The 27794-nt window shown below is 40.7% G+C and overlaps 1 protein-coding gene across 1 annotated transcript in view; it reads right to left on the bottom strand.

Annotated features, from left to right (window-relative positions):
* Positions 1-27794, bottom strand: part of SLC2A12 (solute carrier family 2 member 12) — a 65739-nt gene that overhangs the window by 5449 nt on the left and 32496 nt on the right. Inside the window, exons 3-4 of the mRNA XM_008006976.3 lie at positions 13550-13672; positions 8761-8893 (exon numbers count right to left, since the gene is read on the bottom strand). Coding sequence (XP_008005167.2) covers positions 8761-8893; positions 13550-13672 — 256 coding nt within the window. The remainder of the gene's footprint in view (positions 1-8760; positions 8894-13549; positions 13673-27794) is intronic.

Here is a 27794-nt window from a genome sequence, read left to right on the forward strand (position 1 = left end):
TCATATTTTTTCATGTATTCAATGCTGAGCTTTGATTATATGCCAAGGAATTGTTCCGAGTGTTGGGAAACAACAGTGAACAAAATATACAAAATTCCCTGGCTTCATGGAATTTAAATATAGCAGGAAGAGATAGACAGTAGACCAAGTAAAATATAGTGTTTCTGCTTTGGTTAAAACTGAAGGATTGGAAAGTGGGTGCAGAGTTGGATACACAACTGGTGTTTGAAATAGAGGGACAGGAAAAGTCTGATGGAGGTGAAGCAGCAAGACAGGTGGATATCTAGGGGAAGATAATTTGAGGCAGAGGAAACAAGTGCCAAGATCCAGAGCCTTGAGCGTGCCTGATGTGTCTGGGATGCAGCCTTTGGCCTGTGTGGCTGTGAGAGGAGAAGGGCAGATTAGCAGGCTGTGCAGGGCTGGAAGGGCACTGGAAGACTTCTGCCCTTGCTGGAGAGCCACTGGAGGATTGGAGAAAAAGAATACCTTGATTGCATTTTAAGGGGTCATTCTGGCCACTGTGTAGAGAACTGATGGGAGGGGACAAAGGCAGAAATGAGAACCAATAAGTGGGTATTGCAGTAATTCAGGATGGAGATCCTGGTGACTCAGACCAGGGCAGCCATGAAGGTGTTCAGGCTCTGGATATATTTTGAAATAAGAGCCAACACAACTTCCTGATGGGCTGAACGTGGAGTATGAGAGAAGGAGTCAGGAAAGACTCCTAAGTTTGGCCAGAGCAAGTAGTAGGATAACATTGACATCCACTGAGGTGGGTAAGGCTGTGAGTAGAATAGGTTTGAGGATATCACAGGTTCAATTTAGGACATGCGAGGTATTAGGTATCTGTTAGACATTTGGAAAGACATATAGAGTAAGCAGTTGAATAAACAAGCCTTGAATTCTGGAGAGATAACTAGAGACATAAATTTCAGACCCTGGCATATTAATGAGATACAAACTGTCATTGACTGAGATCAACTAGCCGGTGAGGGTGATAGAGAAGCGGTCAGGGGACTAAGCCCCAGGGCACACCAACTTTAAGAGAGGAAGCAGAGGAAGAGAGACCCATAGGTCAGAGACAACAGGGGACGGGTCCCAGAAGGCTGGGAGGCAACCATTTCGGGAAGGAGGACTATCCCCAGGCAAACGCACTCTCTCCAGTCAAATGCTGGGGATAGTCTAAGATGAGGAGTGAGAATTGACCACAGAGTTAACCAACATGGAGGTAACTGGAACATTAAAAAGTAATTTCAGGAGCGGGATGGCCATGACAAGTCTCATTGGAGCAGGTTCTTGAGAGTGGGAAGAGCAGAAGCACAAGTGATGACAGTGAATACAGACGATGCATTAGAAAAACTTGGCTATAAATAGTACCCAAGAAATAGGGCAAAAGCTGGAGAGAAAATGGCACCAAAAGATCTTTAAAAAAAAAAAAAAGATGGAGAAAGAATCACAGCAGGTTTCCGTGCTGATGAGGAGTAGATAAAGATGCAGCTGATGCAGCAGTGAGCCGGGACAATTGCTGGAGAATGTGCCGGAGAAGGGAGAGAGGAGAGAGGGGGTGAGGGGGTGAAGGGGCCTCTCATAGGAAGGACTGCATTCCTACATAGGCCCTGGAGGAATGGTCGTGTATGTGGAAGGTGGTGGAAGTTTCCACCTGATTATGTCCATTTTCTCAGTGAAGTCAGAAGCAAGGCCATCGGTGAGGAATGAGGATGTGAGGAAGTTTCCGGAGAGAAAGTGATCTGGAGCGTTTGTCTAGGAGAGAAGCAGAGTTAATAGACTAGGGATATGTGTGATTGCCACATGTGATTGAAGGCCACTTAAGGTCCATGGGCGTGATGGAAAAAGAGACCTAGCACTACAATTGCCTGCTTTCTCAGCCTCCTTCGGCTGGATGGCTGCAGACACTCACTATGGCACACTTTAAACTGTAAATCAGATCATGTCACTGCCCTGCTTAAAATCCTTCAGTAGCTTCCACTGCAGTTAGAATGAAACCGAGCTCTTCACTCAGCCTGCAAAGCCCTGCACACTAGTCTCTACCTGCTTCCTAACTCGTCAAAGATTACAGCCTTCTTTCCATTTCTGGAATAAGTCAAGTGTGTTTCTGACTTAGCCTTTGCACTAGCTGTTTTTTCTGCCTGGATTTTCTCCCCTATCTTCCAAGGTTGGCTTTTTATTACCCAGGTTTTATCTTAAATGTTACATCTCAGAATAACCTTCTCAGATCTGCCCAATTGAAAGTAGCCCTTTAGTCACTATCTAATCAGCATACTGGAAATCTCATGGTGATTGTACTCGCTGACAATGTTATTGTAGAACCTACATCAGTGCCTGGCACATAGTAGATGCTCAATAAATATTTATTGAATAAATGAATTGGGCAGATGAATGAATGAAGACATGGCCGCATCAAATTAACTGCTAAAAGTGAAAAATAAGTTTGCCTCAGAACTGAAATATTTAAAAACATTAACTTGTTTGCTCTCTCCATTTGTGCCTGCTTAAGCTGGGGGAAAAGTAAATCACAGCTGAAACAGCAAATATGGCAAACATCACATCCCATTTTGAGTTTGTAGCTTGCAAGGCAGAAGTTCAAAATAAAATCTTTTCAAATTACATTATTGCAGAAATCTTTTCTGACCTCTCAGCTGAGTCACTGTTTATTTTATAAGAAACTTAACATCCTTGGAAGAATATTTGTTTTCTCAGCTTTTTAGAAATAGGGGTAGAAGAACCCAACTCCAAATATAGAGGAAAATGCTAGGCAATGTGTAGTATCATGGTTGAAGTTAATTTGATATTGTAGTTTACTTTCTTAGAAATAGACATTGGGATTTCTACATCAGGACTATTACCTTGGTGACAAAAGTTGATTCATTGTTTTATTCTAAATTCATGAAGACTCTTAACTCAGCAGTGTCCTTCCTCATTCTTCAAGTTCACTTCAGCTTCTGTGCACAAGCGGGTTCCATGGGCTTTCTACCACCTCACATTTTCTTAACTAATTTAATAACTTACTGTATTTTTTTGGTCTCTGACATTTCTCTCTTGGAAACCTTGTTTAACGTATATCCTTCATAGATACTTTGGTCAATTTACATAAGCCAGGCTGCTCACATTGTCATTTTAAAAGCTTTTCTCAACCTGTTGGTTCAGCTCAGAAAAGCCTCTGGCTCACAGTATTACATGAATAGAAGTTAACCGGGAGCCCAAGGCGGGCAGATCACGAGGTCAGGAGATTGAGACCATCCTGGCTAATACGGTGAAACCCCGTCTCTACTAAAAATACAAAAAAAAATTAGCCGGACGTGGCGGCGGGTGCCTGTAGTCCCAGCTACTTGGGAGGCTGAGGCAGAAGAATGGTGTGAACCCGGAAGACGGAGCTTACCATGAGCTGAGATCCGGCCACTGCACTCCAGGCTGGGCAACAGAGAAAGACTCCATCTCAAAAAAAAAAAAAAAAAAAAAAAAAGGCCGGGCGCAGTGGCTCACGCCTGTAATCCCAGCACTTTGGGAGGCCGAGGCTGGCGGATCACGAGGTCAGGAGATCGAGACCACCCTGGCTAACACGGTGAAACCCTGTCTCTACTAAAAATACAAAAAAATAGCCGGGCGTGGTGACGGGAGCCTGTAGTCCCAGCTACTCGGGAGGCTGAGGCAGGAGAATGGCGTGAACCCGGGAGGCGGAGCTTGCAGTGAGCCGAGACTGCGCCACTGCACTCCAGCCTGGGCGACAAAGGGAGACTCCGCCCACCCCCCCCCAAAAAAAGTTAACCTACTATTTGATGCAGCAATCTCATTACTGAGTATATACCCAAAGGAAAATGAATCATTTTACCAAAAAGACACATGAACCCATATGTTCATCGCATCACTATTCATGATAGCAAACATATGGAATCAACCCAGGTGTCCATGAGCAGTGGATTGGATAAAGAAAATGTGATACATATACACCATGGAATACTGCACAGCCATCAAAAAGAACCAAATCATTTGTAGCAACATGGATGGAGCTGGAGGCCATTTTCTTAAGTGAACTAATGCAGAAACAGAAAAGCAAGTACTGTGTGTTCTCACTTATAAGTGGGAGCTAAACATTGGGTACTCATGGACATAAAGAGGCAAAAATAGACACTGAGACGACTGGAGAGGAGAGCGATGGAGGTGGGCAAGGGCTAAACAACTACCTATTGGGTACTATGCTCACTACCTGGGTGACAGATTCATTCATACTCCAAAGCTCAGCATCATGCAGTAAACCTTTGTAACAAACCTGCACATGTACCCCCTGATTCTAAAATAAATGTTGAAAAAAAAATTCTAAAAGCACCTTTTCCTTTTTGTCCTCAGTACTGGGCTTCCTCATGGTTTATAGCTAGTAGGTATTATTACTGCTGTAATGACTTTAAAATGTAAAATTGTTTTGCCATCTCATCTTTCTTAATTGCCTGTATTTTTGTTCTTCATTACAAACCTTGCAGTTCTCCTATAGTCTGTTTAGAGGTCAACATACCTTTGACTTTTGGTCCTCTCCTAATTTGCAATTTATAACGTTCTTGGAGAGGGTCTGGATTTAAATTTGAGTAATTGCATGACTCAAAAGTAACAGAAATGTGATTCTTTCAAAAACATTTCATAAGTCAGAATTTTAATAATTTAGACAGATTCTTTCCCCACCCCAAATTCTGAATTAATAAGTTCTGTTGCGTTTTAGATACCCACATCATATGTTCTTAAGGAATATCTTATTCTGGAAGCCTACTAGAAAGATTAGATTTTCTTAAGTTCTGTCATTGAATTTTCATTTGGTTTGCAATTTGATACATTCTGACAACCTTATATGAAAAAAGGGATTTGAAAGTCCTTAATCTTATGCAGAACATTCTGCTTTCAAGTTAGACTTTTTTAAGAGAGTACAGTGGGCTGTGATAGTAAAGGAGGCCTATATAGTTTAATTCAATTAATTAATTGTTACTTTCTCCCTGCCTCCATTTTTTAGTTATTTTTGTTCACAAGAATTCACAAAATTTTACTCTTATTTTTCTGTGTTCTTTTGAGACAGGGTCTCACTCTGTCACCCAGGCTGGAGTGCAGTGGCAAGATCACAGCTCACTGCAGCCTCAACTTCCCAGGCTCAAATGATCCTTCTACCTCAGATTCCAGAGTAGCTGGGACTACAGGCACAAGCCACCACGCCCAGCTAATGTTTTGTGTTTTTGATAGAGATGGGGTTTTGCCATGTTGTCAGGCTGGTCTCGAACTCCTAGGTTCAAGTGATGTGCCTGCCTTCACCTCCCAGAGTGCTGGGATTACAGGTATGAGCCAGTACACCCGGCCACAAAATGTTTACAGGAATTTTGCTCCCTGAGTTAGTAGATGAGTAGTTCAAAGGTGCATATACACAAAGTGGATTTACCACGAAGCCAACAAAACAAGTTATAAAATTGAACAGAGGATACTTTTTAATCATCTACCAGAAATCAATATTAAGCTAGGTAGGCTTTGTAGGAGTTACATAAGAAAGATAATGGACAGAGCATTCCTGGAAACTAAAACTATTAATTAACAAGGTGAAACCACAAGAGTTCTAGCCAACGCAGTATAGAAGAAAAGAGGGCAAGAAGATATTGAAAATCTAGGACAAAGGATTACTCTCCAGGGCTAGAGCTACTCAGGACTTCGAGGATGAATACTAGAGTTGAGTCTAAAAGCATAAGGATGTAGAGCTGAATCTTCAAAGCTAGGTAAAACATAGGAACAGAAGATTCTAATCAGGAGATTAGAGTCGTGAGCTAGGAGGCCACCCAGGAAAGAAGATTGTTTCACATAGCTAAAAGAACTTCAAGAAAGAGTAGGTGTGGTAGATTAAATGTGGCCAGAAATTCTTTGCCCTTCATCTCATCAAGAGGTTAGGTCTCTTTCTTCACCCCTTGTATCTGAGCTGGCCTCAGGACTTGTGCTGACAATAGAAAATGGTCAAAGTGATGTGTGTATTCCTGATGTAAACGCCAGAGAGACTTGCGGCTTCTTTCTGCCTTCACTACCTTGGAAAGCTACCCTGAGTTTGACATGTGAGGAAGCCACTTTACCTCCTCAAGGATGAGAAGCCACTGAGGAGAACTGAAGCTCCCCATTGACAGCTGGCACCTACTGCCACCTATGTGATCAAGTTCCGGTGATTGTGGGCCCTCCTGCCCAGGGAGACACGTGAGTAAGCCTAGGCAAAACAGGCAGAGGCACCACCCAGCCAAACCAAAGAATCAATGGAAATGGTCTATTGTTTTCAGCTGCTACATTTGGGATGCTTTTGTTATGCAGCAATGGATAATTGATGTGAAACAGGCACAAGGAAGGATGAGAAATGAAGGAAGATCAATAGATTTGGAAGTCATCAATGTCCTGGCATCTCAGTTATGGAAAAAACCTGAATCCATGAGGAATGTTGCCAGTTTACAGGTGGATACATTGAGTTATTAAAGTCTGAGGCCACTGATGCTTTAAATCATATTTGTAATTGATAGCCATTATTCAGAGTCTAATGCACACCAAGAAATCCAATCATTTTGACCTCCACTTGGATAGAGTCAGGCAGTGCATTGGTTAGTCCAAGGATATAGCCAGCCTTCCTCAAAATTTTATTTTCCATTGTAAATGAATCATTTTCATTTTATTTTTTTCAAAACAGGGCCTCATTTGTATTTTTAAAAAGCCTTATAATTTGATATTTATCTTAAGCTTAAACTGGGAGAATTTTTTTCTGCTTTTTGTAAAGTAAAATATTTTTAAAATTTAGACCATCTAAAAGTGTATAAAGCACAAAGTGAAAATTTTCCACAATGCTACTTACCATACCCCCAATAAGCCAGGATTAATGGTTGGTTCAATATAAATACACATGCACACATATACCTACTAACAATTCACCTATCAGGTTTATTCTTCCTTCAAGTAAATGCTGAAGAATCGCTATGCCCACAGTATCTATAATCATACATTTCCCTCTACTGTTTTCAAAGTATTTTTAAAAGAAAATCACAAATTGTGAAAATGTAGTTTCCTCCCATTATATTAAAACCCAAGAACAAGTATCCCTGCCTTTCTAAATGAAATGATGTAATCCTAGGAAGAGTAACAAGTTCTTCATTCTTAGCCCCTATGTCTCACCTCTTCCCCCAGGACATGGTTTTGGCAATTAGAGCTACTGAAAAAGGAAAGGGAATTTTCTGCCACCCACTTCTAAATTAAATGTTCCACTTCTAAGTTAAATTGTTCAAACAATCTCTCCTTGTGAAATTTTTTAACGAGTTTTCTAAATGCCTATTCATATAAGAAGCTTATCTTTCTTAAAATTACCTTAAATGTGCACTATTTAGAACAACTGTAGACGGTTAAGCCTGAGAGTGTTTCTGCTAATCTTAGCCTTAGCAAGTGTTTAGGGCACAGAGAAGGAGCCATAAGTCTGATAGAAATGGAAAGGCTGAGGCCCAAGCTCCTAGCCCAGGGTGAACATGGTATATCTACATTTCCAGGACCCACCCCAAACCCCAAACAAAGAAAACCTGCTAGGGGGAGCTGGAGAGACGGAAGAAGTTCTGAGATGGTTACTGAGTAGAGCTTTAAAACGTTCACCCGTTGGTTGGGGACTGGGTGGGGGAAGCACTGGGGGGGCGGTGAGGGATAAAAGACTACAAATTGAGTTCAGTGTATACTGCTCCGGTGATGGGTGCACCAAAATCTCACAATTACCACTAAAGAACTTACTCTGTAACCAAATATCACCTGTTTCCCAAAAATCTACGGAAATAAAAAATTTTTTTAATGAGATAGTTTTAATCCTTAGCACAGCAGAATTACATCCTCTATACAACAAAATTAATTTCAGAAAAAATCAAGTAAAACAACAGTAATAACAATTTCTCTTTCAGAAAAGAAATGCAGTGAAAATATTAAACTTTGTTCTACTAAAAATTATTACATTACAAAAAAAGGAAAGTGTGGTTTAATGCTTTTTAATTACAATGATGTATTTTTTTTTGTTTCGTGTAAAAGGAAAAAGCTTGTAACCTTGCACCTATACATTGGTTGGTCACAGTAATGAATAATAGCATTACAGTTTGATGATAATTATAAAACACTAACATGTTAAAAACATTCCAATTGTAGACCAGGCACGATGGCTCATGCCTGTAATCTCAGCACTTTGGGAGGCCAAGGCGGGTGGATTACAAGGTCAGGAGATCAAGACCATCCTGGCTAACACGGTGAAACCCCGTCTCTACTAAAAATACAAAAGAAAAAATTAGCGGGGCGAGGCTGAAGCAGGAGAATGGCGTGAACCCGGGAGGCGGAGCTTGCAGTGAGCCGAGATTGTGTCACTGCACTCCAGCCTGGGCGACAGACAGAGTGAGACTCCGTCTCAAAAAAAAAAAAAAAAATTGTAAAGATTTTATTCAAATTCAGTACAATATTTCGTCAATAAATGAAATTTCGCACTTGCCAATCAAATGCATTCACTTTGTAGTTTGAAAAAAAAAAAGTTTCACTCGTTGGGAAGAAATGGTTATTCTTCCTTAGCTGCATCACCCAAATTAAAGACAAGGCAGGGAAATTGGAATTATGCACTAAGATATAGTCTTACGCTAAAGGGAATGTCCTAAAATAATTTCAGGTATTATTCCTTTGCTGCATATAAAAGCTGCACTTTTGACCAAAGAGTATTGTTCAGAAACCAATGCATGTAATACTTACACTTTTGCTAGCTCCATTGATATTTGTTCCAAAGAGCACCCCTTTGTCTCAGGTATAAACATAACAACAAAAAGCAGGGATGCTAGACTCATGATTGTATATATAAAGCACACCCATGGCAGGCCAATAAGATCTATAAAGGACAAAAGAAATTGATTATAAATGTGTTTTGTGTAGCTTTGATCCCATTTGTGAACAGCCACTTAGGGCATACATAATACCATATGTATTTTCAAACATGCCAGCAGTATCCAGGAAAATAGCAATCACAAATTTAAAATGTAGCCAGCTCTGAAAGTGTTACTTTTACAGACTACCTTAGCTTTCTCTGGTGAAGTAAATAGCAGTCTTGTAACTATCACAATTTACACCCAATCTCATCTTGGTGGGCATGTCTTTCTGTTTCAAAATGGCAATGTGTCTTTATTAATATAAAAAAGCACATGCAAAAAAGGAACCTCAAATAACATGGAAACATACGATGTAGAAGGTAAAATCTCTCTTCTCCCCCTCCTCAGTTCTCCTCTTGGGAATCGCCATGGTAGCAGTTTAGTTTCTGTTTGGTGGACAGTTTTTTCCCCCTCTTACTATCATTCCCGATGGTGGACATTTTTAATGACATTTGTATAGATGGATTTTTCTTGGAATGAGCTCACCCTTCTTTGCTCTGATTTGAATAAATCATTTCATGCTGGCAATATTTCATCATTTTTAATAGCTTACAGTGTATTTGTAATGCTGCTTCCTGGGTTCAAAGAAAAAAGTGATCATGGATCCAGTAAAAGGCATCAACTTGCCAAGATGCATCACAAGAAGCAGGATCCTCAAGATTCTGATGACTCTCATCTGCAAACCTAGTTTTTCCTCTGACCCCTTCCAGCCAAAGATACAGTCCCTTTGTAGTCATGGATCAAGTCAAGGCACATTCAGTGGGGAGCAGTGGCCCCCAATGCACTTGAGTCTGCTATTTGCATTGTGGCGGCCCCTGACTCAGCAGCAGAAGGTCTAGTGTGGCAAGGAGTAGTCGGAAAGAAGATGGCTCTTTCTGAACATAGGCTCAAACCAACTATGAACAAGATTTTTCAAATAGCCTTTAACAGCTGCAGCCACAAACCACAGTTGGTCAGGCAGGAAAACTGACTGAGCAGTTGTGTACTGAGGCAGTGTTTGTAAATGCAGCGTGAAAGAATCGAAGCATAGTAACCACTTGTCGGTGACTTGTGCTGAGGTTGGGAGAAGCAGGAAGGAGGAACAGCACTGCAGTTGTTTTGGCAATTTTAATTAAACTCCTGTCTCTCTGTGCTTTTCTAGCTGGCACAGGGTATTGCCCAAGTGATTGCTTAATAAAGTCCTTGTAGAATTGGGTTTTCTTCCTTCTCTGGAGCATAAAACCAGAATATAGAAATTGTCAGAATCCCAAAGGTTGTCTCATCAAATTGTCCCCAGTTTTGTTTGAGCACTTTGAGTAACAGGGAGCTCACCATTTCACGAAGACTCTTATTGCGCTGTGAAATAGCTGCATCTGCTAAAAAGTTATTCCTTGCTTAGATCCTAAATCTGCCTTTCAGAGGCTGTGCTTTGTCCTCTGGAAGGACACACATTGAATCAGCTCTCCCCACCCCTTCTCCATGGCAGCCATTCAAATATTTGAATGCACCTCAACCCTTCTCTGAGAATCCCCTTGTCCAAGTCAAACATCCTGAACTCTTCAGCCATTCTTCCCACAGCATAGGTTACTGCCCTCGCCATTCAGGTCGCCCTCCTTCAGTGAACACACTGCAATTTTTAAATGGCTCTCTCAAGATATTTTACTCAGAGCTGAATGCAATACTACAATTGTGTCATGACCACTGCAGAGTACAGTTATCTATCTGGAACATTCTGCTTTTATTGATACAGCTGAAATTGCATAAAAATGTTGGTATTTAAGGGCTTGCTGCCAAGTAGAACCTCACATCTTTTAGATCCCTCTATCCCACACTTGGAAAACTGATTTTTGAAAATAAGTAGGAAATGTCAAGCATTCCGATTAAATGTCATCTAAAGGTTTTAGATCATTCTAGGCTTTTTTTGGTAAGTGGATCTGTTTTCCTAACATTTGTTCTAAAAGCCGGTACTAAAGCTTCACTGGCTCCTCACAGTGTATTAGCTATCACCCTCCCAGAGATGTGTGCCGTCTTTTCCATCCCTTATCAATTCCATTTTTTCTTTTACATTTTTCTTTCTCCACATCAAATAGCAGATGGAGGGTATGTGTGTGTTGTGTACATGTGTGCACATGTGAAGGCGGAGGGCACGTGTTTATGTATGTGATCTGAGTAGGACCAGTTTCTTTGTTTCCTTTGAATCTTGAGCTATTTCTCAAAAGATAGGATAGAAACATTTGAAAATGTTATATAAAAACCCAAACCATGCTTAAATAGTAACTCCAAAGGTTAATTTCCAAAAGTGGATATACTAAATATATATGTATGTATGTGTGTGTATATGTGTATAAATGTGTTTATATATTTGCACATGTTTTGAGCAAACATCCACTTTTGAAAATTGCATCTATAAAGACAATATATATGAAATGAAGAAACTGAGTTATTTGTTTCACAGAATTTCCCACAGTCTGGATTTTCTTGTTTGTAGTCATGCTGCGTGTTCCTCATCTATATATTAAATAAAGAGAAACTGACTCATTGGTCAGTTTTGGTGGATACTGGGGAACGGCCACATTATTTTGAAAACTAGAAAATAAAGAGAAAGTTTCAAGCACGTGTTTTACCTTTCTTATATGATCCACACTTCAGGGTAGCCAAATAGCTAATGAGAAGAAATTTCTCTTTAGAGAGGCATTTCAGATAAAACTGGAGAAGGAATGATATAATGAGTAGGTCTGGGAAATGATCATCAAAGGAGGCCAACGTGACAAACAGCAAGACATCTAGACCTCATGTGCCTCCTGTTGGCAGTTCACACGGCAGCAGCTGCCACAGAGTTCACCAACAAATGACATCTAAATCTCCTCAAGACTCTCTCTTTTTTTTTTTTTTTAAATAAATTTAGGCTTTATTTATTTATTTTAGCTCTATCATTCTTTGTAATCCCCAAGGGTTTCCCTTCTTACTCTGCCCATGTTTACAAGTTGGAGCTAGGAAAACAGGGCAAATGCTTCTGTTTCTGATTTGATCCCTAATATTGGGTTATTTTATTATAATATATCAATTTAATTTATGGGGCTGCTGAATGGAACAGACAAACAGCAATGTTTTGTTTTGTTTGTAACACTTTTTTATGCCTTGCCTTATTTCCGACATAGGGATCCTCAAATTTTCTATACAACGCGGTTGAATTTCAGGCTTCAGTGAAAGTAACAATGAGCCTGACCTTATCGAATCTCCCTGCCAGGCGCAGTGGCTCACGCCTGTAATCCCAGCACTTTGGGAGGCTGAGGCGGGTGGATCATGAGGTCAGGAGTTCGAGACCAGCCTGGTCAACAAAGTGAAATCCCATCTCTATTAAAAATACAAAAAAATTAGCCAGGCGTAGTGGCACGCACCTATAGTCCCAGCTACTTGGGAGGCTGAAGCAAGAGAATTCCTTGAACCCAGGAGGTGGAGGTTGTGGTGAGCCGAGATTGCACCACTGCACTCCAGCCTAGGCAAGAGAGTGAGACCCTTGACTCTGTCTCAAAAACAAACAAAAAATAAAAAAGAATCTCGCTTCTGCTTCTCTCTGTCATTAAATTTGATGAGATTCCCCTTGAAAATAAAAGTTCGTTATTATTACAAGCAATTCTGCCTGACACCTAAACATGACTTTTGTTATTGTGGATTGGTTTCCCTTTCTCCTCAAGCCTCTATCTAAATCTAATAGCAATTTACAAGAAACATAAAAGACAGAGGAAGGCTAGGTATGGTGGCTCATGCCTGTAATCCCAGCACTTTGGGAAGCTGACGCAGGTGGATCACTTGGAGTTTAAAACCAGCCTGGCCAACATGGTGAAACCCCTGTCTCTATTAAAAATACAAAACTTAGCTGGGTGTGATGCTGTGCGCCTGTAATCCCAGCTGCTCCAGAGGCTGAGGCAAGAGAACTATTTGAACCCGGGAGCCGGAGGTTGCAGTGAGCCGAGATCATGCTACTGCACTCCAGCCTGGGCAACAGAGAGAGACTGTCTAAAAAAAAAAAAAAAAAAAACAGAAAGGGACACGTGACATAACTATAATCAACAAAATTCAGACTGGAAAATGCTATGAAATAAATCATTTGTTTTTTAATAGATTTTTAATTTCTTTAGAAATATGAGGTACAGTGGGGGTGAGGAGATGGAGGAGATGGAGACAGAACCTACAAATTATGGCACATTTCGGTGACTTGTAAGTTATGTATTTGGGTCATGATTCAAATCACATACAAAAAACAATTATAGGACAATTAGAATGTGAACACAGACTGAGTATTTGATACTAAGGGATGATTATATTTTTAAGTGTGATAATGACATTGTAGCTATATTTGAATGTCCTTTAAAGGTCTATGCTGAAATTTTACAGACAAAGCAACATTACATATGGGATGTGACTCAAAATAATTGGGTAGGGGGAAGAGCAGGTGGGGTTAAAATAGATTTAGATTGAAAACTGTGTAAATTGGGTCATGGGTACTTCAGGGTCATGGCCGTCCTCCTTCTAAGTGTGTTTGAAATTTTTCACGAAAAAATGGTCTTTAGGTGGGTGTGATTCCCGAACATTTGTCCTGTGAGGACCAAAGACATTAGAGGAAAACAAAGACTTCTTACCGGTTACAGTCAAAAATGTCAGCGAGATGAGAAGATTGATGCCCCAGTTCATGCTAGAAGTTAAAGCCATGGCTCGTCCTCTGATCCCACCAGGAAAGATCTCGCTGAGCACCAGCCAGGGCACTAAAAGAAAGGGAAGAGTGGGTGGCGGACGGCACACTTAGCCAAAACCCATTGCATCTGAGTGCCGCGCCCTGATCTCTCCCTGCCCTCATCCTGCCGGCATTTGTGGTTGGGAAGCAGGGCCATTTCCTACCTCAGCAGGACAGGACAGTACAGGGAGGTGCTGCCTCCTCGCCTCCAGCCAAGGAAGAAAGGACTCACAGAAACATTAGGAGAGCTGGACCATGGTCCCCACAGATAGGGTGAGGGGCATGAAGTGCTGGTATCTGACACAGGCCCAAGAAATGCAAACCGCAGGGCAGAGGCGGGGGCCACCTGCCTGGCAGCAACAAGAGAGCCAGCTCGGGACATCTGCCAAGCACAGGAGCCTCAGTGCCAGAGCCCAGGTGTACCTGCTGTAGGACTGGGCTGTTTCCTTGTCTCTCTCCCCCTGACCTTGGAGGAGTCAGAAATCACAGCTAATGAGTGGGTAGGAAATGGAGCCAGGAGGGCATGAGGAAGCCGGCTACTCTCCCTTCTCCGACTTGGGCGTCCTGGCCTGAAGCAAGCTGGGTGGAGAGAAGTTCTAAATTGAATAGAGCTACAAGATTTGATTATTTTACCAGACTGGACATTTGCATTACTAGAAGGAGAGTCTTATTGGCACCAAAATTCATCAGAGGACTTTTTATTATCTGAGAGTGACAGGGAACATTATGGGGCTTGGCTGATGGGATCAGACGGGGCAATAAAGGAGCAAATTAACTTGTCTTCTGCGCACAGCCTATCAAACCCAGTTTGCCTAATGAAAAACAGCCAGGAGTTCTTACTGTGGGCTTTTACAAACATTTTTACAACCTCATCTCATTTGATCCTCACAAACCCCAACAAGGTAGGAACTATTACGATGCCTCTTTTATTGAAGAGGAAATGGAGGCTTAGAAGAGTTAACTTGCCCAGGTCACAGAGCACGTAAGTGACAAAGGTGGCATTATCCCTAGTAGTCTCAGGAATTCATGCTTTTTTATCACTGTGCTTTCTTGATAGTGGCTCAATAAATATTTATTAATTAATAAATAAATGTGGAGTGTAAGCATCTTTGATTCAGTGGAAAGAAGGCCTTCGGCACTGCCCCAGCTCAGGCTCACTGTTGGCTGATTCACTGTGTTTTAGAAAACTAGCACTGATATATCAACCAACTACATAATTTTATCCCAGAAGAGGGGATGGGAAGAAGAAACGAGAAGCCAGGGAGAGGCCGCTCTGGCCAGCAACCACCTGGGCTGCCTGTGCCAGAATCCAGCAGTCAGTCATGCCTCTAACTTAAAATTTGCCTCTCCTGACAAGATTACACCCTGTCGAAAAAACATCTGCTGGGTGTAAATTTGCTGCTTTAAAGGAAGAAAAAACTAAATTTGATTGCAGAAGACTGGAAAAATGTATTTTTTTCTTATCTTCTCCAAGTGAATCTATACAGGGTTACCTTTCATGCATGGAAGATAATTATAATAAAAAGTAGTATAATTATTATTACTGTTCTTATTAATGGGAATTCAAAACTAGGAAACCCCAAGTCTGCCACACTCTTGCCTCACCTCTCTTCCCCTGCCCCTATCCATGCTGAAAGAGCTTCACTAGATTCTTGCAGATTATATCCTTGGTGGAATCGCTTTACTTTTAATGAGACCAGTTTCGTGCTCAGGTAACCCTGTCTTGAGCTTTGCAAGACTGAAGATCCAGCTCTGAGTAGACTGATATCTGCATAATTCTGGTGAAGACCTGTCCTTGGACAAATGCAAGATAAAATGATATAAATCCAAATTTTAAGCTAAATAATATATGCCACGGACCAACCTCCCTATACCCTTTCCTGGCATGAGTATTCGATGCTGGCCAGGTGAAGCTGAGGGTCCCTACAATCATTTGCTTTAAAAGCCATGAGGAGGAGATAGGGTAAAGGGCACTCTAATTTTCTTTTAGTAGAGGAGATAGCTCAGGGTTTCTTGTTCCAACTTCCATCCTCACCTCATCACCGTTCAAACCTCCTTCTTCCCCTCCCCATCTTTCATCATGGTGGCCATGGAATTACTTAATGAGGTTTGGGGAGAATCATTGCTAGGCTCATCAGAACCAGCTTGGCCTCAAATGAAAATGAGTTGATCCTGCTGTTATAGAAAGTGGACCTCGCCAACAAGAAGATGGGACAGTTGCACAAAACACCAGTTGTATGTGCTCAGTCTGAACTGCCAGGGACTTGTCTAGAAAAACTCGAGATCCACATTGCAAGCCTGTCCTAGACATTCATTCAATATAACAGCTAAGCCAAGTCCTCCAGTAGTTTCACCAGTCAGCAAGCAGTGAGTTGAATATTGAAAAAGAGACTTCCCTCAGTCTCTGTTCAAAAGGAAACTTGTCAAGCAAGCCCTACACCTGATGCTTCCAAAAATAACTGTATTGTTGCTGAAAGAGTCTACTTTTTTGATTGAATGAAGGAATTAAAGAATTGATGGCTTGGTTTATCTAATATTGACAAACTGGGTGTCACAAAAATTGACAAATGTTTTGACAAGGATAGTTCAACCTCCCAATGTGGAGCCTGTCAAGTTAAAAATAAGAATACTGAGCCAGGCACAGTGACTCACACCTGTAATCCCAGCACTTTGGGAGGTTGAGGTGAGAGGATTGCTTGAGCTCAGTAGTTAGAGACCAGCAACATAGCGAAACCTTGTCTCTACTTAAAATAATAAATAAAATAAAATTAAACTAAATTAAAAAGCCAGGCGTGGTGGCACATGCCCATAGTCCCAACCACTTGGGAGGCTGAGGCAAGAGGATCATATGAGCCCAGGAGATCAAGGCTGCCCTGAGCTATGATCATACCATTGCACTCCAGCCTGAGCAGCAGAATGAGACCTTGTCCCTCACCCCAAAAAAGAAAGAATATTATTTAAACAATGATTCCAGATTGTAGAATCACAGGTTTTCAGCTCCAGAGAGAGGGAAATATAAATCTGAAAGTATCATGTGCAGCAAGATAGACTCACTGAAAGGGTCAGAGTCTTTCCATGGCTGACCTAGAAGCAAGACAGTGCCAGAATCTCACCAGCCTTGATGTTCTCTGGAAAGATGCTGTCAATACCTAAAGCAGAAGCAGTGGAGAAACTCAGTTTCAGTTCATAAGTAAGGACTAAAACACTTATTCATTCATAGAGGTATGAATCACTACATGGGGATTTAGTGTGTTTATGTTTATAGTAACAGGTGGGAGTTTTCTTAAAATCACCAATTCCTTTTCCCAATGAGATGGCCCAATTTCTCCCCAAGGAAAATTAAATTATTGCCACAGGGGATGGCTCCCTTTCACTACCACAGTAAAGAAGTAGTGACTCTCTCTGGGCATCTTCTTTATTCCCTACCCCGATGACACGCCAACAGGGGATGCACATTGTCCTATTTGCACATCAGGAATCCACAGAGCACTCGTAACAGAGACACAGTGAACTCTTTTACAGTGAGCACAGTCACTGGAGTTCAGCAAGCACTAAAATGATTCTCCTTGACTCCTATTAGTCTACTTTCAATCCCATCATTTCAGGACTGCCTCAGCAATTCATAACCTTATAAATGTCAGGGTCCGCACGAATCTTGAAGGTCTTGTCTATGTTGCAATGATGGAGGAAGTTTTGGATTTGTGGGGGACGCAGGAGTGGTGATTGTTTACAAATAGGAAACTCGGCCGGGCGTGGTGGCTCAAGCCTGTAATCCCAGCACTTTGGGAGGCTGAGGCGGGTGGATCACGAGGTCAGGAGATGGAGACCATCCTGGCTAACATGGTGAAACCCCGTCTCTACTAAAAAATACAAAAAACTAGCCGGGCGAGGTGGCAGGCGTCTGTAGTCCCAGCTACTCGGGAGGCTGAGGCAGGAGAATGGCATAAACCCGGGAGGCGGAGCTTGCCATGAGCTGAGATCCGGCCACTGCACTCCAGCCTGGGTGACAGAGCAAGACTCTGTCTCAAAAAAACAAAACAAAACAAAACAAAAAAACAAATAGGAAACTCATATTTCACATGGTATTAAATCATCAGGGCTGCCTATCAGAACTTGCCTGATCCAGATGAAATCCACAGAGTGCTTATGGCTACACAGAATGTCATAAAAAGATCATGAAGGGCAAGTACGTTGAAGTCTCTCTGTGTCCGGTTGAGGACATGGACTTGCATTAATAAGGTATTCAATGGAAATGGCAGCCCTGCCACTTGTGTGTTTCACCCTCCTACCTATTTCAGGTTCCTGCCCCAGTTAATTCCCATAGAAACTGTCATTTAACCTTCTATGCCTTCAGATTTAAATTCTGCAGCTCTCCAGGCACACTTTCTGTTTGGCTTGAGTCCTTCCTAAACCACCTGGCATGCTAGCCCAGGGTTTGAAAGGCTCACAGAGGTCTTGAAAGTCTTGCCAGAGAACTAACAATTTGGAGGAAGCTCTACACTCAGGCTGCAGAGTTTTCAACAACTTGATTTGCAAAGGAGCCATGCCCTATACTTCGTAGGAGTGAAAAATCCTTGGTTTTTATTGCCTTTGTAAGTGGCACACCTATCTCTCTGACTGCAAAGGAGTAATTAAAATGTGAATTTGGAGGGACTGTGCCCATCCCTTCCAACCAGATGTTTAAATTCTGGCCTCATAAGTTGCCGAAGTAGAGAAATTGGGTTCTTTAAAAATAAGTATACGACTGGGTGTGATGGCTCTCTCCTGTAATCCTGGCACTTTGGGAGGTCGAGGCAAGTGGATTGCTTGAGCCCAGGAGTTTGAGACCAGCCTGAGCAACATAGTGAAATCTCGTCTCTATTAAAAAATACAAAAATTAGCCAGGTGTGGTGATGCATGCCTGTAGTCTCAGCTACCTAGGAGGCAGAGGTAGGAAGATCGAGGCTGCAGTGAGTGATCTTTTAATTTTAAAATCAAATTAAAAATATAATCTTAAATTGAAATTTCTTTTTATTTAAGAGCTTCCAAGAGTTTTTCTGAATTAAGTTACTAACCAGAGATCGAGGCTGCAGTGAGCCGTGATCATGCCACTGCACTCTAGCCCAGGCGTCAGAGTGATACCCTGTCTCGAAAAAAAAAAAAAAAAAAATTGGCCAGGGGAGGTGACTCATGCCTGTAATTCCAGCACTTTGGGAGCCCGAGGTGGGCGGATCACCTAAGCTCAGGAGTTTGAGACCATCCTGGCCAGTATGGGGTTGTGAAACCCCATCTCTACTAAAAATACAAAAACTTAGACAAGCGTGGTAGACAAGCCTGTAGTCCCCGCTACTGTGGAATCCCGCTGAGGCAGGAGAATCACTTGAGCCCAGGAGGTGGAAGTTGCAGTGAGCCGAGATCACACCACTGTACTCCAGCCTGGGAGACAGAGCTAGGCTGTCTCCTCAAAAATAAATAAATAATAAATAAATAAATAAACCCCACTATAGGATACCATCCCCAACATTGGCAGTCATGTGGTTGCTTTAATTTCTTTTTCTATTTTGCATTCTCAGTCTCCCTGAGTCATATCCACTCATGGCCTTTTGTAAAAGAAATACTTTTTCAAGAATATTATCTTGGATTACTTAAATTACAAACTAAAAAAGGCAATTAAATAAAGACTCAATGTTCTCTAATCTTTCTGCCTAAAGATTTCTAGTCAAAACCAACTAAAATGATTTTTCAAAAAAATATACAAAGGGAAATTGGACTAAATGGAATAACCCTCAATAATGAATGCTAGAGTCAAAAATGGAACTCTTTTGTGAGCAGGCACCAATTGGGGATAAGAGAGAACTATGGCAGTGATCTTCAAACTCTCTTGCTTGAGCGGCCTGGAATTTTAAAAACAATTTTCTTTAATTTATAAGCCAACAGCTAACATTTTTCACCATAAATTTAAATAATAGCAAAGGATGCAATTTGTATTTTATTTAAATTCTAACATTTAACGTAGAATAGTTGTATTACTCTTTTAAATGTTTTCTGTGGAATTCAAATACCATGCCTATTTGATAGCCATTGTCATCCATTTAAAAAATTTTAGGAACAGGCCAGTGCAGTGGCTTACTCCTACAATTCCAGTGCTTTGGGAGGCTGAGGCAGGAGGATCCCTTGAGACCAGGAGTTTGAGACGAGCCTGGGCAACATAACTAGACTCTTTCTCTACAAAAAATTTAAAAAACATAACCAGGAATAGTGGTGCATGCCTGTAGTCCCAGCTACTCAGGGGGCAAAGGCAGGAGGATGGCTTGAACCCAGAAGTTTGAGGATGCAGTGAGCTATGATCAGTCACACCATTACACTCCAGCCTAGGCAACAGAGCAAGACCTTGTCTCTTAGAAAGTAAATAAATAAATAAATAGTATAGAAACAAGGTATTTAATAGGAAGTTTACATTGTTTCTTTTTCACTTGAACTTAGTATTTTACTCTACTGTACTGCATTTTTAATCTGGAAAGTCTTTTATTGATCATCCCATCATACATCTCTCAAAAAAACTATGACCTTAGGTTGGGCATAGTGGCTCACGCCTGTAATCCTAGCTACTTGGGAGGCTGAGGCACAAAAATTGCTTGAACCCGGGAGGTGGAGGTTGCAGTGAACCGAGATTGCATCATTGCATTCCAACCTGGATGACAAGAGTGAAACTCTGTCTCAAACAATAATATTAATAATAATAATAATAATTTTTTAAAATATGACCTTAAATTGAAATTTTTTTATTTACTCTAAGAGCTTCTAAGAATTTGTCTGAATTAGACTATTAGCATAATAATTACTATAAATGGATCAAAATTATAAAAGTATCTTACATATTTTAGAAATGATTATTAAACAGGAAAAATGAAAATGTATTAGAAATACCTCTCAATTAGATGGATGGGGAGTTTTTCTCTTTATTTTATATCTGTGGTTGAATGTCACTTATTTCTAGAATAACATGATACAGTTCTACTTTTTAAATGGATGAAAATTATTGTTCTCAAGAATAATTAAAATATGGGGAGTTGAAAATTTTTTGTAATAGGAATGTCACTTAATTCTTTAAGTAATAGAAGTTATTTGTAATAATATAGTGCTGATAACTTGATTAGGTGATCCTTTATTTTTTGTTGAAAGCAAATTATCAGAAATATCTTGACTTATAAAATGATGATTATCTAAGCTTTAGACTCATTTTTGAACACCTACACCAATATTTCCAGTTGTCTTTTTGATTAGCATTCTCAGGTTTTTACAATTTTGAATATGTATCAAAATAATATTTCTGATAGTAACAAGTGTGCTTTCTTTTAAGTGGGAGAACAGTTATAACTGGGGAGATGCGGAAGGAGAAATATCAAAGAACAGATTTTTTTGAACCTGAATCTCTGGAAATTGATTAGCTTTGAATTATCATGGAAGAAGAACGCTTCAGAAAGTAAACTTCCTAGAGCCGTGGTCCCCAACCTTTTGGGCACCAGGGACTGGTTTCATGGAAGACAATTTTTCCACAGACAGGGGGCAGGGGGGATGGTTTTGAGATGATTCAAGTACATGACATTTATCATTAGATTCTCATAAGGAGCATGCAACCCACATCCCTCGCATGGGCAGTTCACACTAGGGTTTGCCCTCCTATGAGACCCTAATGCTGCAGCTGGTTTAACAGGAGGTAGAGCTCAGCTTCACTTGCTCACCCACAGCTCACCTCCTGCTGTGCAGCCGGGTCTCTAACAGGCCACAGACCTGTACCGGTCCAGTCCATGGTCCAGGAGTTGGGAACCCCTACCCTGGAGCATGCATACCCCAGTTTGAAGACCATTGAACTAATAGTTCAAAATGCCAAGCCAAAAGGGAAGGTGCTGCAAGAAATTAGTCTTTTCTAGTTTGAACTATAACTTAAATGTCATGGCTTCGGAGATAATATTTGATGTACATTTTTCATTATTGATACTTTAATTAGGATAGTATTAGAGTTTCAAGTGTTGCAAATTATCCTTGAAAAATTCTTAACATTGAGTCATGGAAAACAGTAAAGTAACACATGAATGCTTGTGTTTATTAAGATAGTATTAAAACCTTAGCCTGACACTTTAACATCTTTTACAGTCCAATATTTATCATTTTCAAGGTCATAGAACTATAATTAGAGTATTAGACTGAGAGGTAAGTTAAACACCGACGTATCATGTGAGCGGTTGCCCATGGTGACAGGATTGATGGTGTCATTTTGCCATACTTCTAGCTGTGCTTATGCTACAAAAATGTAGTTTTAAACTCTTTGGTTCTATTAGGTACTACTGCTGCATCATCTAACTCCAAAAGGAAAAACAGGATTTCATTAGCTAGGTGCACATATTTCTTTAAGTTTTCCTGTTTGTTTGGATGCAAAGTTAGTACAAAACCACATGGATGCCATTTTCCATATAATAATTCACCATTCCAGTCACTCTAAATGACCTTTGACTTAATTAGTTGAGAAAAATGAATAGTGTTTGTGTAAATATTGGTGATAACTGAAACTTAAGATTTAAAGGGAAAAATAAGATTTGAAAGATCTTAAAGGTAGATGCACAATGTAAACTCATTATGTGACTATTACTGTATAATGGCTACATTTAATAATAAAACTCTCCTGTTAACACTTTTACACTGTTGGACACATGTGGGGGGTGGGGACCAACACACACACTGGGGCCTGTCGAAGGAGTGTGTGGGGGGAGGGAGAGCATCAGGAAGAATAGCAAATGGATGCTGGGCTTAATACCTAGGTGACGGGATGATCTTTGCAGCAAACCACCATGGCACACGTTTACCTATGCAACAAACCTCCACATTCTGCACGTGTACCCCTGAACTTAAAATAAAAGTTGGAAATAAATATATATTTAAAAAATATTTTAAAAATAAATAATCCTCTCTTGTTCAAAAAATAACAGTGTCTGAAATTGCCTTTTCTGTAAAGATATGTAATTATCCCATAAGAATGGTGGAAGAGCAAGATGAGCAGAAAAAAATCCTTTGACTGTGGTGGTCCTGCATATTAGGACCTGGAGCCTTGGAGAAAATCTGAAGAATACCAGAATCTTTTTTGAAACACCTGTGCTTCTGCAATGTCAGCCTCTTTGCCTGAAACCCAGTAGGTCTTGAAATGAAGCCACTAAGTAAACTTCCAAATTAGAACCTGCTGCTCCACATCCTTGGAACTGTCATCATCTTTAGCTGTGCAAATATCACATGAACAAATTTTTTTTTACGAGCCAGAGTTATTTGTTTAAATCTAAGTTTAAATTTTATGGCAGATGACTCATGCTTCCAACATTGATACCCACCCTCCAATAGGCTGGTTCCGCTCCATAAAACCAAACAGAACAAAAAGTTAGGCTCTATGGTCTTTGAGTTTTTCAAAATTCTAGTTTGTTGTTTCGAATAGAAAGAAAGACATCTGAGTTTTAGTATGTTTGGGTTGGGAGCCAGTTCTCCATGGGTCTCTCACATTTCTTCATGTCTTGTGGGAAAAGGCACTGACAGCTCTAAGCTGTCTTTCCAAGGCTGTTTGTATAATAGCCTTGTTGTAGGCTGCATAATAAATAGTCTTGGAGATAGAGATAGTGTCACCCTCTGGAACAAACGGCAAGTTTGTTGACTGTCCGCTAAAGATAACATCTCCTAGAAAAAATAACAAAGAATAAAAATAAATAAATAAATAAAATGTCTCCCTCTGGGGAAGACATCAGGGTGACTTAGTCTCTATTATAAAAAATGTGGGTTTGCTAGGCTGGGGTGTTCCCTCAAAAAATAAAATATGTGCAGGTGTCATCTGACCCCCTTCATGTTAACCTGTATTGCGGCTTGGAGAACCTGGGCAAGTGTTGATATTCTGGCTATTGCTTTGCTATGGATAATAAACTACCCTTTGTCTCTGACCAAGGAGTCTTGTGTTTTTTGTCAACATCATTAAACTGTGACAGGCTAACTTGTTAGCTTGCAAGTGGGGTAAAATCTCAGCCCCTTACACTTATTGACAGCTTGATTACTTGTGGCTATGGTATGATTTTTCTACAAAGATCTTTGAGTACTGTTATCAACTTTAGATTGCTCATTCACATCTGAGAGATTTAATGTGATTCTTAAGGCTGAGATAATCCATTGAAATATTTCTATAAACTCTAATGTTTAATTAGGTAAACAAAAACACTTCCCTCCCAAATTCCAGCTTTAGATTGTCACATATTTCTCTTAGGGGAACCATGAAGGAATTTCCTCCAATCTTTTTGGTAAAGAGTCAAGTTTAAATACATTCAATTACATGAAAGCAAGGTAGGAATAACTATCCTACCTTGGATGGGCTATTCTCAATCTTTTTGTCAGAGGAAGCTGGGTCTCATATTTGGAGAAAAACATGGAAAAACTTAAAATAAATTTTGTCTAACACTGTACATTTTTTTAAATGGTATTCATTTTAGTGAATCTAAAACATGAAACTTCTTCAGTCACCAAATATTGGAGATGGCCTTGCATCCTCAATTTAGTAGCTTTACTCAGAAACAATTTTTGGCCAAATGTGTGTGAGGTTCCACACAAGCCACATTCACCTCTCATTCCCTGGATATTAGGTCAGAGTCATACCAGAGGAGATCAGGATATCCAGCCCCAGACTAGGGAGCTCCACCTTAATTATGGAAGCTGAAAGAGTTCTAGAAAGAATTTTTTTATTCATCCAACAAATATTTATTGATCCCCAGTTGTGGGCCGGGTGCCATGTTAGGCCTAGAGAAGCCAATGTGAACAGGGCAGAGTTGATGTTTGCACAGGACATATAGTCTAAATTCTTTGCACCAACTTAGAAGAGTGGACATTTAGGCCGGGCACGGTGGCTCACGCCTGTGATCCCAGCACTTTGGGAGGCCGAGGCAAGCAGATCATGAAGTCAGGAAACCGAGACCATCCTGGCTAACATGATGAAACCCCGTCTCTACTAAAAATACAAAAAATGAGCTGGGCGTGGTGGGGGGGCCTGTAGTCCCTGCTACTCGGGAGGCTGAGGCAGAAGAACGGTGTGAACCTGGAAGGCAGAGCTTGCAGTGAGCCGAGATCGCACCACTGCACTCCAGCCTGGGCGACAGAGAGAGACTCTGTCTCCAAAAAAAAAAAAAAGGAAGAATGGACATTTGTCTGTTTCTCAGCCTGTATCTCACCTGTCCTCTTCTTTCACCAAAGCTTCATGATTTTCTGTAAAACCTGTCTGGTTTCCCAGGAAGCCCTCTGGACTGCAGGTGACCTAGGATTGAACTAGACTTCTCAAAGCCACAATCTGGTCTCTGTGGTCCTGACTCAGCTGGATTTATGTGTAGAGGGAGGGAAAGAAGACGACAACATCGTAAATCAATAAAGGGCTTGAAGCACTTCCTGTGTGTCCCAGAGTGACTTAAGCAAAATGCCTGTTGAAGTCAGTGCTGGCATTATCAGAACTGTTCACCTCATGTCTAGACCACAGCCAGACATTTAATAACACTAGTGACTAAGTGTATTAAGTCCATGCCACACACCATGCACTGAACTAGGGGCGCATTATACAGATTCCTTCATTTAACTCCACAATTAGGCCATCAAGTGGATACAACTGCCCTGTTTTCCAAGATAAGAAAACTGAAAGCTAGAGAGATCAACAGACTTGCCCTAAGTCCTACACGGTGGTGCCAGATTCAAGGCCAGGCAGTCCAATGGCAAAGCCTGGTCCAAATTCAAACACGATGGCTTTCTTGCAGCTCTCCTCACCCTTCAAGCTCATGTCCTCAAAGCCATCTGACCTGCCATTAGCCCTGCTTCAAGACCCCTTCCTCCGAGATTGTCACACTGCTTTCTTCATCAAACCTTGGTCCAAATGTTACCACCTCAGAAACGCCTTCTGTCACTATCATATTGGAAATAACCCTCCTCCAGGCATGCCCTTTCATTTACCCTCTTGTATTTTTCTTTATCACTCTTACCTCCACCTAAATTTTAACACTTCTGTCTCCTGAAACTGTATCATAGGTGTGTTCATTTTCTTTTTCTTTTTGCCTGTCCCCATCACTAGCTCGTGAAGATAAGATAAGGATCTCCAGCACCTGGTGCTTTGCCTGCCATGTCGTGGGTGGGCAAGACACATGTGCTGGATGTGTGAGTGAATCAATGAATCCCTACCACTTCTCTCTCTCTCTTTTCTTCTTGCTCACTCTAAGATGTTTTCTTGCTGGAATTTCTGCCCATTTGAGTCCTCAGAGTTGGTAGAAGAGATCAGGGGACATTATTTGGTGTCATCTGTCACTTGAATATGTGAATACAAAAGTAGCTGAAGGATGACAGTCACAGCTTTATTACCTAACTTCATATGTGACCTTGGGAAGAATGCCTTCCATCTGCTCACCGTGAAAAATTATTCATCATGAGATGAAAGAAGAGGCAAATTAATTAATTTATGGGCATATGAATTTTTGGATAAAAAGCCCTAATAATTATCATTAAAAAAGTCACACATATTTTTCTGAGTTACAGTGGCTATTTTAAGGAGGGCTGGGTTTCTACACAAGTATCACCTCACATGAACTCATGAAATAATAACATTATGCCTTGGGTTTTCGCTCATCTTGACTTTACTTGTGAAGCATGAATACAAAAATCTTCGCATTGTTCTGTGTCTTCACAATGTCAAGAATCTGTGATTCTATGTTGTGAAAGAACCATGTCAGAAAAATTCTGTTATTAAAGGGAACTAAAGTGATTATCAAGAGCACCCCAGAAACAGTGGAGAGTTGAGGTAAGATTTTGAACATATTTGAAGTGAAAGATAAGATATGGACAACAGAGTGCTTAATAAGTATGTATCCTGATTTTATTTGATGTAAGAGTTTTAATGTTAGCTACAGAAAAATGGAAGGAAGGGGCTCTTAGCCTCTCTGGGGCCATGAACTTCTTCAGTAGGCTGGTGAAGCCTATGGACCTCTTCTTAGAATAATATTTTCAATGCATTCTAAAAGTACATAAGATGTTGGGTGCAATGGCTCATGCCTATAATCCCAGCACCTTGGGAGGCCAAGGCAAGTGGATCACTTGAGGTCAGGTGTTCAAGACCGGCCTGGCCGATATGGTAAAACCCCATCTCTACTAAAACTACAAAAATTAACCAAGCATAGTGGTGGTGCACAACTGTAATCCCAGCTACTCGGGAGGCTGAGGCAGGAGAATCACTTGAACTCGGGAGGCGGAGGTTGCAGTGAGTCGAGATCGAGCCACCGGACTCCAGCCTGGATAACAGAGTGATTCCATCTCAAAAAAAAAAAGGTACATAGGATTACATGAGTACTCCCTCCTGAATTCTAAATTCTGGGGCAACCCCATTATTTTACAGTTAGGGGAACAAGGGACCAGAAAGTAAAATGATGTAGTACATCCACTTTAACCTAAGAATAGCAACACTTTCCTGGCAGAAGAAAATCATGCTGTGATCTAACACAATTAAGGAATGTTGTTCCAAGCCAGTCCATATTTAAGAAGGTCTAATAAGGATGGTTTAATCTTGCTTTCAATGTTACTTTAGAACAGCAAGTACTTTTCCCTTCATACCTCTATTTACACAAAGGATTTGTTTGTATTACAAGCAATAAACTCTCTAAATACCTGAGCACTAATCGCATCAGGTTAATAAGTTTGGTAATGCATTCATGATCTGGTATGAAAAGCTTGTTCCTAATAAAAATCTTCTTTAAGCTCCAACTAGTTTATATAGTTTATACCAATGCCCTAGAATACAATTGGGGGTTGAAATAAAATTACTATGGTATATTTTCTTGAGAAAAGAAAAAGAAACTAAAATGTGAATATGGACATAAAGGATTGACTCTTGGCAAGAAAAAAAATGGAGAATTATTTGGGTCTCTTTTAAAAACACGAGGGGAATTCATAGCCTCAGGATAAGAATGTGAAATGACTGTTCTCTTTAGAAGGTGTGATTTGGATTCCTGCCTCTGACAGCATGACTCCAAGCCTCACGTGTGATTACCCAGGCCAGTCCTTGCACCTGCAATTGTAAATTGGACAGTCCGTGAGATGTAAGAAGTATTTCCTTTTCCTAGATCCAAACTTCCTTC

This window comes from Chlorocebus sabaeus, chromosome 13 (genome assembly GCF_047675955.1).
Source record: "Chlorocebus sabaeus isolate Y175 chromosome 13, mChlSab1.0.hap1, whole genome shotgun sequence".
NCBI lineage: Eukaryota > Metazoa > Chordata > Mammalia > Primates > Cercopithecidae > Chlorocebus > Chlorocebus sabaeus.